The 12,870-nt window shown below is 42.6% G+C and overlaps 1 protein-coding gene across 7 annotated transcripts in view; it reads right to left on the bottom strand.

The window, feature by feature from the left end:
- Positions 1–12,870, bottom strand: part of MTA3 (metastasis associated 1 family member 3) — a 262,904-nt gene that overhangs the window by 49,002 nt on the left and 201,032 nt on the right. Inside the window, exons 17-18 of one of the 7 annotated variants that reach the window (XR_010599913.1) lie at positions 11,784–12,156; positions 11,013–11,651 (exon numbers count right to left, since the gene is read on the bottom strand). The exons of 2 other annotated variants lie outside the window; for them this stretch is intronic. Coding sequence is in view for 2 of the 5 variants with exons in the window: in XM_005301267.5 (XP_005301324.1) it covers positions 11,920–11,945 (26 nt within the window). In the remaining 3 variants the exon portion in view is untranslated. Of the gene's footprint in view, positions 1–11,012; positions 12,157–12,870 lie in introns of those variants that run through there. 4 more of the 7 variants (XR_256380.5, XR_256379.5, XM_042855143.2 and 1 more) reach the window with 4 other exon arrangements.

Here is a 12,870-nt window from a genome sequence, read left to right as displayed (position 1 = left end):
AAGGCAAAAAAAAAAAACCCAGGGCCTCTGCCAATCTGCCCTGGGGGAAAATTCCTTCCTGACCCCAAACATGGCGATCAGCTAAACCCTGAGCATGTGGGCAAGATTCACCAGCCAGACACCCAGGAAAGAATTCTCTGTAGTAACTCAGATCCCACTTCCTTGTCTTTCTGTTAGTTCATACAGTTAACAGTTAAAGACGTATTATACTACATTTTATTAAATAACACTGGCTTCACTCAGATATTATAGTGACAGGAATGTCGCTGCCTTTTATTTAGACATGTGCAGTTGTCTATAGGGTTTTACATGCATAACTGGGGATTTCAATAGTCTTCTAACTACTGCCTGAGATAAATCAGATCCATCCACTCACTCTGACAAACAACTGAGTGTCTGAGAGGAGGGATGTTTAAATTAGGAAGGACTGATTTCTGTAGTATGTAGAACACCTGCAATAGAGAATACACATGTACTCAGCCGGCACGTCTCTCCAGCCCAGAGAAGAATCAGTGCCATACTGAGGCAGCCCATTCATCCAGTTTTAAACCAGGCAGTCCTCTTTTTGGGTGGTTTGTCCCCGTCCAGTATTCAGACAAAACAAGACATGGTTTTGTCCAGTATTGGACTGGAAATGCCTTTTTGAAGAGCATGCCGCTCTGCCCCCCGCCAGGATGACCTCGCACAGATGGTACGTGTGAGGTCATGCCAGTGGAGGGGAAGTGACACACTCTTCAAACTGACATCCTGCATATGGCGTGACTTCCTATGCATCGTGCATGCGAAGACATGCTGGCAGGGGCAAGGGCTCACCAACGGGGGTGGGCCCATGCCATTCTCGGAAGTACCAGAATGTCTGATATTCCGGGAATGTGTGAGTGGCCACCCTAGCTGTGCCCGGAATCTGGTTCAGGCTTTTTTTCTCAGGCCATCAGCTTTATTTCTTCCAAATAACACAAATTCAGCATATGGACTGTCCTTCCCCACAACCCAGAGTTCCTCACAGGTTCCCACTCTACCAGCCACTTGCCTGAGAGTCACCTGCTCCAGGCCCTGCCACAGGAGCCCCTACTTCCTATAGCTCTCCCTACTTGACCCAGGGACTTCCTGCCAGAGCCTCTCTGCTTCTGGCAGCTCTCCATGCCAAGAGAGCTGCCTCCAGCCTTCACAGAAATCAGATGCTCATCAGGTAATCACATGACCCTTTGCAAACTACCAGGCCCCAACCTCTATTAACAGGACTCCCACTCAGAACAGGGCTGGCTGCCCCGGGCTTGCTGACCTGTTAAAATGTTTTTATTCTGCTAGATATTATATATTATCACGTATAGACTTTAAAAATACCCATAATGCAATGGCAGTATTGCCAACTCACATGATTTTATCATGACTAGCGAGTTTGGGTGTTTCTTTAACTGTCTCATGAAAATATGATGAAAGGCTGACAACCAACACATTTTCCCTTAGTCATAATGGTCACCATTTCCTTTTTACTGCCAATAGGGCTGAAGCCAGCAAGATGGCCTTCAGGAGGCAGAGAGCAAGAGGGAGGCTGAGGGGGGTGCAGAACATAGTGACGGAGATGGGAAATGGAGGGACTGGATGGCAGCTCCCCCAGTCTGGTGGTGGTGGTAGTAGGTAAGGGAAATCCCCTCTGAGCAGCCAGGAAAGGCAGTGTTGCCAGCTCTTGCAAACTAATCACACATCATGGGATTCTGCTGCCTGCAAGAGGAGCTCGCAGAATGACATGAAAAGCTCTTCTGATCCCACAATTTACAGGCCTAAGGACACAGATCTAACCTGCCTTCATGTATAGGCGTAAAGCAGAGACAGGGTCATGGGGCAGCTTGAGACAGGGGATGGGTGTGCCAGGAAAGTGGTGCTGCCGGGATGCAGGCAGAGAAGCCCCAGGTCCGTATGAAGTATGAGACAGGAGTGTGGGGAGTTGGTGGTGCTGGGTTCCAGATAGAGAAGTCCCATGTGTTGCTGCTGGGTCAAGACAGTAGATTGCAGTTCCTTTATCTTAGCAGTCAGGAGAGGGTAAGTGAAATCTCCAGCCAAGCAGCCAAGGAGTGGTGTGCATTAAAGGTTAACTTTCAACCTGAAATTATCACATACTCTTTGGCAGAGGAATAAAGGGGAGTTGAGGGATGACTAACAACAATTTTAGTTACAAGCTGGGGACGCATCGGTTAGAAGTAACGGAGGAGGAGAAAGACCTCGGGGTCCTTGTAGACCGCAGGATGACTATGAGTCGACAATGTGAAGTGGCGGTGAAAAAAGCCAATGCAGTCTTGGGATGCATTAGGCGAGGTATATCTAGTAGGGATAAGGAGGTGGTGCTTCTGTTGTACAAGGCGCTGGTGAGACCTCATTTGGAGTACGGTGTGCAGTTCTGGTCTCCCATGTTTAAAAAAGATGAACTCAAACTGGAACGGGTACAGAGAAGGGCCACTAGGATGATCAGAGGAATGGAAAACCTGTCGTATGAAAGGAGACTAGAGGAGCTCGGGTTGTTTAGCCTGACCAAACGAAGGCTGAGGGGAGATATGATTGCTCTCTTTAAATATAACAGAGGATAAATACCAGGGAGGGAGAGGAATTATTCCAGCTCAGTACTAATGTGGACACGAGAACGAATGGATATAAACTGGCCGTGGGGAAGTTTAGGCTTGAAATTAGACGAAGGTTTCTGACCGTCAGGGGGGTGAAATATTGGAACAGCCTTCCGAGGGAAACGGTGGGGGAGAAGGACCTGTCTGGCTTTAAGATTAAGCTAGGTAAGTTTATGGAGGGAATGGTTTAATGGGATAACATGATTTTAGTCAAAGGAACAGCGTGCCATGGCAGGTAAATAGTATAATGGCTAATGAGGGTCAGGCTGGAGAATCTTGCCTACGTGCTCGGGGTTTTACTGATCGCCATATTTGGGGTCGGGAAGGAATTTTCCTCCAGGGTAGATTGGCAGAGGCCCTGGAGGTTTTTCGCCTTCCTCCGCAGCATGGGGCAGGGATCGCTAGCAGGAGGATTCTCTGCTTATTGAAGTCTCTAAGCCACAGGATTTGGGGACTTCAACAGCAGAGTCAAGGGAAAGGGTAGGGACGGCTTTGTGGCCTGCATCATGCGGGAGGTCAGACCAGATGATCATAATGGTCCCTTCTGACCTTAAAGTCTATGAGTCTATGAGAAGTTAAACAGACTAAAAAACATTATTTGATTTTTTAAATTAATTATTGGCCAACCTCATTTTTGATCTTTTGAGGTTGACAACATTGCAGTGGTCAATTGCTGTTCAACACAGGAAGTTAATATATAATAACTCATTAATAAAATTGACTGAAAGTGAAAAAAGATCTGTATAGTTATGTTTGTACAGACACTAGAAATTCCTAGTAACATTTCCCATGTTTTGTACCATGTACTATGTGCCTGTTTTTTTCTGTGTCAGCTTATTTCTCATATGTTCTCCACTTGTTTGTTTCCTTGTGTTTTGATTGCTAAAGATACTGAAACATAACCAGAGTTAAAGTATATAGATCAAATAAAAAGCAAAGGACGGAACTATTCAACAAATAGGGGTGGTGTAGAAGTATCTAACAGATTCTGGGATACAGCAAAAGCTGTTTATTAAGAAAAAATATTGCAAAACAGAAATGAGATTTTAGAATAAGGGGAGATGTAGATGTTCCCCCACACAAGGCGCAGGGCGGCCAGACCCGGAGGCAAAGCCAAAAACAAAAAAACAAAAATAACCCCAAAAAAACCCCTGGGCGTAGGGCGGCCGGACCCGGAGGCAAAGCCAAAAACAAAAAAACAAAAAAAAAACACAAAAAAACCCTGGGCGCAGGGCGGCCGGACCCGGAGGCAAAGCCAAAAAACAACAACAACAAAAACAACCCCAGGGCGCAGGGCGGCTGGACCCAGAGGCAAAGCAAAAAAAAAAAAACAACCAACAACAACCACCACCCCAGGGCGCAGGGCGGTCGGACCTGGAGGCAAAGCAAAAAAAACCCCAAAACCCTGGGTGCAGGGCGGCTGGACCCAGAGGCAAAGCAAAAATAAAGGGCAGCTGCACCGCCCTAAGATTGGATGGAATGCTGCCCCATAGAATCTGCCGCCCCAAGCACGAGCTTGCTTGGCTGGTGCCTGGAGCCAGCCCTGTCCCCACATCCTCTTTGGCAGGACTTTAAGTGAGTTCATGCATTAACTTCAATCTCTCATCAGTTTAGCTAAAAGCAAGATTTTCACTAGAGGAAATAAGGCTGGCAATTAAGCTAGACAATTAAGACAAAGAGCCCTCACTTAAACGGCAGCATTCAAAAAGGCCGACATCTTACATGTGATCCATACAAATCTTTAACCACCAAACCAGGGGAACTTGAGAAGAACAGAGTTTATTTGAAAGCTATAAATCTTACCAAATCTTTGGAGGTTAATAAAATAGGTTAGAACTTCTAGTTTCATTAACAGAAGTTTGGGAGTTTTTGAGAATTTAAATGGCAAGGCCTTAATGCTGTACTGATAACTTCATCAGTGAGCCTCTTAGCCTATGCAGAGCCCTTTAACGGCAACTGGGCTTTGCACAGGTGCAGTTCTTCACCCATGTAGTTCTCAATGTAGGGCAAGAGCCTAATACAGTTCCCAGGTCTGACGACTTCTCTACTAATGTTTATAACATGCTAGTGAAATATGTTACTTCACTTTTAACCAAAATGCTTAGATAAACCCACAAGCAAGGGGTTTTACCAAATTTTATGTAAAGAGCAACTATGGCCTCAATTCACAACGAGAGCAAACTTGAAAATGATTGTCAAGTATCAGGGGGTAGCCGTGTTAGTCTGTATCCACAAAAACAACAAGGAGCCCGGTAAGAAGAAGTGGGGTTTTTACCCACAAAAGCTTATGCCCAAATAAATTTGTTAAGTCTTTAAGATGCCACCAGACTCCTTGCTGAAAATGAATGTGCCTCTTTTCATGTGTTTTCTTTTTTAAAAATAAAAGTAAAAAATGCTGTCAAGGATTCTTACCACCAGGCTGGATAAACTGCTAATAAAAATCATGCATGGAGATTGGATGGGTTCATCTGTGATCCTTATTTCTGCAGATAAGAACCCTTTTAATGTGCATTTATTACAGCTTAGCCTAGTCTTAAAACCAAGTGTTTTAAGTTTATTTTCTGATTCTGAAAGAACATTTGACTGGGTTGAGTAGGCTTGAAACTCTGGAAATGCTGGGATTTGGAGAAATTTTAAAATAATCTCAACCTTACCTGAAATCTAACTTCAGCAGACTTCCAGAATGGGCATTGAAAGAATGGCAGCAACTGACATTAAAAAGCTCCAATCTTTTAAAGCACAAAAAGAAACCGGGAGATGACTCTCTGTCCCCATGTGGTCTGTGATTTACAACTAGCCGTGCATGCACATAAACTGATCCCCTGGTACCAGAACTGCACACTTCATTCCCAGCAGACAAGCAAAATAACTTGCTGCAGATGTGACTTCAGTACTGCCAACAATTTATAAATAAAATTGTTTTATTATCTTGGAATACTTGAGGCATAAATGGGAGCTGCCCAGTTTCCTGATGTATTCTAATTCTTCTTAGAGATGCATAGCTTTGACCCCATAGAGCTGACAAAGAAGCTGTACACTGAAGTCCTGCTCCTTTAGAATAATCTGGTTTTGAAACTAGAGTGATAAATCAAATATCTCACCCTATGTACATACAAAACAAGGGCTACATAATCATAGATGTAAAACCATCCAGTGCTAAATGGGGAAAATACTTCTGGGGTTAGCTAAAGAATAATTTCAAATCTTACATAATTTCCAGAAATGTATTGCCTCCAAGCAAATTATCCACATTTTCTTCACAATTCTCAAAACAGCTGGGGCAAAATGTGCATCTCCTTAGTAATTTGCTGGGTCTTTCCTAAATTAATGTCATTCTTATCACTGGAACATGGACACAAGAAAAAAAGCCCGTGTACATATTTTCTTCAAAAACATTTACCTGGGAGATTATTTAGAAAATGATACTTTAAACCCACCACAAAAACTGGTGATCTTATTAACATCTACATAAACTCTGAGAGAACCAAATGCTCCATTAATATCAGAATGCAAAAACCAAGTCTGGCATTTCCTGGAGCAGAGATATTCAATCTTAGTAACTATCCACGTAGCACAGCCCCAGAGTGTGATTCTACATAGGACTTTGCCACTGATTATATAAAAGAATTCCTAAGAAATGAAGCCAAAGAGAAAGTAAAACTATTTCATTTACTGTTTCTTTCTTAGGCTCGGTCTACATTAGGAATTTATATTGATATTAATATGGCCATCAGGGATGTAGATTTTCCACACCCCTGAGTGGCATAGTTATACAGACCTAAACCCCAGTGTAGACAGCACTAAGTCAATGTTAGGGCTTCTCCCAGCAACATCGCTCTCGCCTCTCGGGGAGGTGGAGTACCTTTGCCAATGGGAGAAGCTCTTCTGTAGGTCTGAGTAGCATCTTCGCTAAGTGCTACAGTGCATAGCTGCACCAGTGCAACTGCAGCGCTGCAAGTGTAGACAAGCCCATACTCTCTCACAACAGGAGCTGTATGAATATTTCAATCCCTGGAAAAGTCAATACACCTTAGGATTCTGTAGAGCAGAACAGCGAGTGCTCTTCAGTGTTACTTTTAAAATATTACACCAATCTGATAACCATATTAACAGGAATAAATTTGACTTTGTAAGGGGCACAATCTAAATCCCATAAATATTATGACACCGGTAACAAACTGGACTGGCAAAACTCCAAAATGCATAAGCACATACACAAACAAAATGTGATCTCTCAGCATTTCCCATGGAATATTTGATTCAATTAATTCAACATCAGACTAGACTAGGTACTCCCCAGTTACACAGCCTGATTTTGTTTTTGAAGGTAGTGTTACTTTTAGCAAGTAATGAAATAGTTAAGAGATAATTAACAGGTAATGTGGTTTAGAAGAAATAATCCAGCTCAGCTGACAACCTAATCACCCAAGAAACTACTGCAAGCAGGAACTCCAGAACTGAAATCCAGAAAACATAACCCATGAGTACTATGCTACTGAGGCTACTGTCTAACAACTGAGGTTACATGTCCTGGAACTTTATTTCCTGAAAGTAATACCAATTGAAAGCAGCTATTCCAGGAATGAGGCTCTGGTTATCAGCAATTTGTTATGGAAAATAAATTGGTTGTAGTGTTTATTACTGTAAATTGGATTGAGAAATGATTTATTTCACCAGTTATAAAGCAGAGCAGAGTATTGTAGCACAATATTTATTTGTATTAAGATTCATTTTCTCAGTAGTAGAAGCAATAATAATATTAAAGTTTAAACCACATTTTTGCTGTAACATGTCATCACCATGTTACATCTAGAAACCCCATCATCCACCCATGGCTCTCTGTCTTTCGACCTCTGGTGATCAATCTGCAAGAGTCACATTTGCAGCATAAAATAATATTTACACTTCACATATTTGCATTTCATGTCACAGACGTGCATTACAAAAATAAAATTTTCAAGTTTCTATTTGAGAATGAGACCTGCCAATCTGCCAATTTCCTAACTCTGTCCTGTAGTATTTTTGCCTGTAAATGGACGGCATGATGGCTCAACAAACCACAGCACTATTCTCTAATGCACCATACCACACGCAGTATTGCAATTCAAGTCCTGTGTATGCTGGTGTTTAATTCAGAAAGCAGGGAATATCTCAGACGTCCAAAGACATAGTTTTCTAATGAAAGCCACAGGAAAGCACATAGTTAAGCATCTTTCTCACTTGGCAGATGTATTAACATTATTAATAGAGAATGTCAGAATGCATGGGAATAGCTCCCATTCCAGAAGATAAAATAAATATCTGAAAAACAGATTGGCTAAAACGAAAAGAGATAGCAACCACCATTATACTCTAAAATTAAAGTAATATGCTAGAACAATGCTAGGGAATGATCCTTATTTACTTAAGGGCAACTCACATGGCTAAGGGCTTGCAAGATCTAACCGCTTGTCCTCATGCTTCTAATGTCTAGTCATCCCTGGAAACAAATGTACTGCTTAATTGAATCTCTTGAGAATACATTCTGTATTGGGAGCATTCTTTACATAAAAAAGTCAGAGAAGACAAGATTTTCCTGGTAATCAAAATACCCCTATAAAGTCTGTGAGTACGTAAATAACTGATAGTTATCAATGATTAGACTCAGGGAAAAGCAGGCTGCACATTTCAATGCAGACAACCTACATCCTTACATCAACTAGTCTGAATTTATGAACATTACAAGTGCCTACAAAAATCCTTGTTATCAGCTAAAATTAATTTTTCAACTCTAAAATTCTATAAGTAAGAGAAGCTAATGCCTAATGGGGAAATTAGGAAAAGCATTTTACCTTCATATCTTTTTGGTTCTTTTTGTCTTTATTACAAGGGATGAAATATGAAAACAGGATCTTGGTTCTTGCTGATTATTTTCCACCTGAAGTAGTAATGCTACTCCTAACATCAGGTTGGAGCAATGGAGGTGGTGAGTGGGAATAAGCAAACAGAGTAAATTAACTCTGTGGGGAAAAGATCATGTTTTCATGCAACCCTGATGTAGTGAGAAAAATGTCTCAAGACAAATATAGAAAAATATGAGATAAAATAGAACAACTATAGAATGCTGCCAAGATTTTCCACAAGGCAGCGTGGGTCTAGAAAAGATGTCAGAGATGATACACTGGGGTGACTCAAGGTTGCATAGTTGAACTTTGTCTCTTAAGTAGATAATTTGGGCACTGAACTGTGATATCAGGGGTCCTCCCTTATGGCAGTGAAAATGAGAGAGTATAGGCTAAATGTTGTACTCAAAGCTTCAGGGTATTTTCCTTTTCTCTACTAATATTTAAGCTATCCCTTTCAAATTGGGACACTGGAAAGGTATTAAAATATAGTTACTATGCCAAGTTCCACCTCATATAGCAGCAAATGTTAAAACTTTTTAGATTATAAGATCTCAGTTGTTTGTGTTTACATAGAGCCTACCATAATGTGAAGTAGTCTGGGAAGTCCACCTCTTCAACAACTTTAACTCAGATATTTGATTGGAAAAGTATTGGAAGTTTTACACCCACTCTTGATATGCTCAACAGTTTTTCCAGAATGTGCTGACCAAAATGTGAAAGCAACTTCTTTGTCAGCTGCTAGAACCTGAGGCAAAGTGGATAGGGAAGATAATGTCCTTAACACACTGGGAGGTAGGGATTGGACTGATTTTGTTGAACTTGATCACCAGGGGCAACTATTAGAGAGGGAACTGCTTGTAAATCAAGATGTTGCAGATGCAGACCTGGAGCAACCTATGGCATTTGTCCCGGACTGAAGCAATAGGAAGAGTAAAAAACTGTATGGAAAACTTAGAACAGCATAATTTGAGGCAGTGGCTCTCGACCTTTCCAGACTACTGTACCCCTTTCAGGAGTCTGATTTGTCTTGCATTCCTTCAAGTTACACCTTACTTAAAAACTACTTGTTTACAAAATCCGACATGAAAATATAAAAGTGCTGACTTTCTCATTTTTACCATTTCCCATTTTTACCAACTATAAAATAAATCAACTGGAATATAAATATTGTACTTACATTTCAGCGTATAGAGCAGTATAAAGAAGTCATTGTCTGTATGAAATTGTAGTTTGTACTGACTTTGATAGGGCTTTTTATGTAACCTGTTGTAAAACCAGGCAAATATCTAGATGAGTTCATGTACCCCCTGGAAGACCTCTGCGTACTCTCAGGAATACAAGTACCCCTGGTTGCAAACCATTGATTTAAGGGGATCATTTTCTCTAGACCAGGGGCGGGCAAACTTTTTGGACTGAGGGCCACATCGGGTTTCTGAAATTGTATGGAGGGCCAGTTAGGGGAGGCTGTGCCTCCCCAAACAGCCAGACGTGGCCTAGCCACCGCCCCCTATCCGACCCCCTTGCTTCTCGCCCCCTGACGGCCCCCCCGGGACTCCTGCCCCATCCACCCCACCCTGCTCCATGTCCCCTGACCGCCTCCGGATCCTCCGCCCCTGACTCCCCCCCGCTGCCCCATCCAATCCCCCCTCTCCTTCCTGACTGCCCCCTGGGATCCCTGCCCCCATTCAACCCCCCTATTCCCCACCCTCTGAGCACCCCGACCCCTATCCACACCCCTGCCCCCTACCCCCTGAACTCCCCTGCCCTCTATCCAACCCCCCCGCTCCCTGTCCCCTTACCGCGCTGCCTGGAGCACCGGTGGCTGGCGGTACTACAGCCGTGCCACCCAGAGCACCAGGACGGGAAGCTGCACCGCCCGGCTGGAGCCAGCCAAGCCACCGCACAGCACAGAGCACCGGGTCAGGCCGCGGCTCTGAAGCTGCCCGGCAGGAGCTCGCAGCCGCGCCGCCCAGAGCATTGCCGCCCAGAGGGGGGACAGCAGGGGAGGGGCCGGAGGCTAGCCTTCCAGGCCAGGAGCTCAGGGGCCGGGCAGGAGGGTCCCGCGGGCTGGATGTGGCCCGTGGGCCATAGTTTGCCCACCTCTGGCCTAGACCAAGGGCATATATAGCTCCAAATGTTGTGTAATTTGTTTTTTTTTAAACAGTGAAGCAGTTGCATTACTTAAGTTACACAATGATATCCTCACTCCAAGAGATCTGTTTTCTGCTCTCCATGAACACACATCTCTATTCACATCAATGGGAGATGTGCACATATAACGAATAGAAATATATCCCCAAACATTTTGGCGCTTAGCTAGGCATGCGGCAGAAGTGAGGAAGATGGAATGAGCGTGTCCAAAAACAAGTTTTAAGGGGGAGAAACTAGCCAAAGAGCACATGACATACAAGTTCTGTTTCACACTTTTGAGGAAGATTGGTGCAGAAGTTAAAGTTGATCACAGGCAGGTTTACAGTCTGGTTCTACTGTGAAATTGATGACAAAAATGGTATTGTGGGGTTCCTTGTTTATTGAGTCTTAATCATTTACATTTCAAATGTGCCCAGTTGACAGGTAAAAAAAAAAAGATGTTTGTAATAACTAAAGTAGAACAATACTAAGTTATGTACAAAACCAATAAAATACTCATATCAACAACAATATACACACACTAGCAAATTAAGCTTCAAATTAATAATAGTTTTACACTGTTGCTCCTGATATACATTCTACATGAGATAATGCCATCTCAGGAGAATGTCTGAAATCCCTATTGAGAAACAAAACTGAGAGTCTGATATCTCCAAACAAAAAAGACAGAGATTGCACCACAAGATAGAATACACTAGTACATTTCTAAACAAGAAATTCAATCATACTGTGAAAAAACCTTTCCTGTATACATATTTTCACATATGATTACATATCCGATGAGTCAGGATGAAGCAGATACATGCAACTTTTACTGTTTCTCCATGAAGCAAGAAAGACTCGAACAAGAAAGTGTCCAGTCTCTCAATACTTCGCCAATGAGAGATACTATTTACATTTTCCTGTGCTTGGCATACAGAGTTGCAAGCTTCCAACAGAAAAAGTGGGAGCAATGAAAGGACTGTTTCTTCCCCACTCATACCCCATCTGAGTCTTACTCCTGAATAGGCAATGATATGGAGGGAGAGAGAGAGAGAGAGAGAGAGATTAGACTGTCATCAAAAACTGGAGATAGATTGTTTGGAGGTTTGTCCTTTTCTTGCTTTGTCAACTGCTCATGTCACCTCCCCACCTGGCTGTACTTGGGGTCCTAGTCAAATGCAGCAGGAAACAGCTTAGTATAGTCCTTATTCTCAGCTGTACACCTCAATATTTGTTCCTCCAGGAGCTGAGGCAACTCTTGATTGGGAGGAAGGAAAGAGGACATCTCAGTCTGAAATACAGCATGAACGTTCTGGAAAAGGGAGAGAGAATTAGGGTCAGGATTGGTGGTTAAATTCTGGTGTGGTTTGGAAAATTGGCATTGCTACTTTCTCTACCCATAAGCCAAGATAAATGATGCAAAGTCCATCAGGTACAGAGTGATTTTCTTGGTTTGTTGTCATTAACATCCCAGATGTCCCAGGGACACTCTGGCTCTGTTCCATGTCAAAGTGGAGAAGTTCCTGCCAGTAGATGGGGAAAAATGCAAAAGATCTTAGTTAAAAAAAATCATACACATAATTAGCAGTAATCACTAAACCACCACTACCATGGAGTGGGGAAGGGGAGGGGGGGGGGGTTCCACAGCCTACAGTGAACCTGAACTACTGTTGTTGCTCAGAGTTAAGAAGCTGGTGGGTGAAGGGATTGCTAAAAATGATTTGGAATCCTGTAGCATGAAAAGAAATATTGTTAGATTCAAAATATGTAGTGAGTCTTTTTTATAGTAACCACAGGAGAGAACAGTGGCCAGAGTCTTGTTACACACCTGAATCTTCTTGGCATCATCCTCATTTCATTGATCAGGATTGACAAAGCATATTGCAGGACTTATGACCTTCTGCAGAGAGAATTCTACTTTTTGGGTGGGACTGCTCTTCTGAGCTACCAAGGAATGTTTTAATTAATCTAAGTTGTTTGGGCTTTTGCAGCAGTAGCAACCGAAGGAAAGCGATTGCATCTCCCAGAGTAGATAAAAGCAGCAGCATGTGTCTGGAGGAAGACTCCAAAAGGTCTGTAATCTTTCTGGAAAATATTATGACAGGGTTTTTTTGAAATCCAATGAGTATGTACAGAATGAAGAATTGGGATGAATGAAGATTATGTACATGAAGTTGAGTATTTTCTCTAAGAAGGTGAAAAGATTAAATTTCCTTGTAATTATATACAGTGAAGTT

Source organism: Chrysemys picta, chromosome 3 (genome assembly GCF_011386835.1).
Source record: "Chrysemys picta bellii isolate R12L10 chromosome 3, ASM1138683v2, whole genome shotgun sequence".
Lineage (NCBI taxonomy): Eukaryota > Metazoa > Chordata > Testudines > Emydidae > Chrysemys > Chrysemys picta.
The sequence above is the reverse complement of the archived record's forward strand: the minus strand, read 5'-3'. Positions and strand labels throughout refer to the sequence as shown.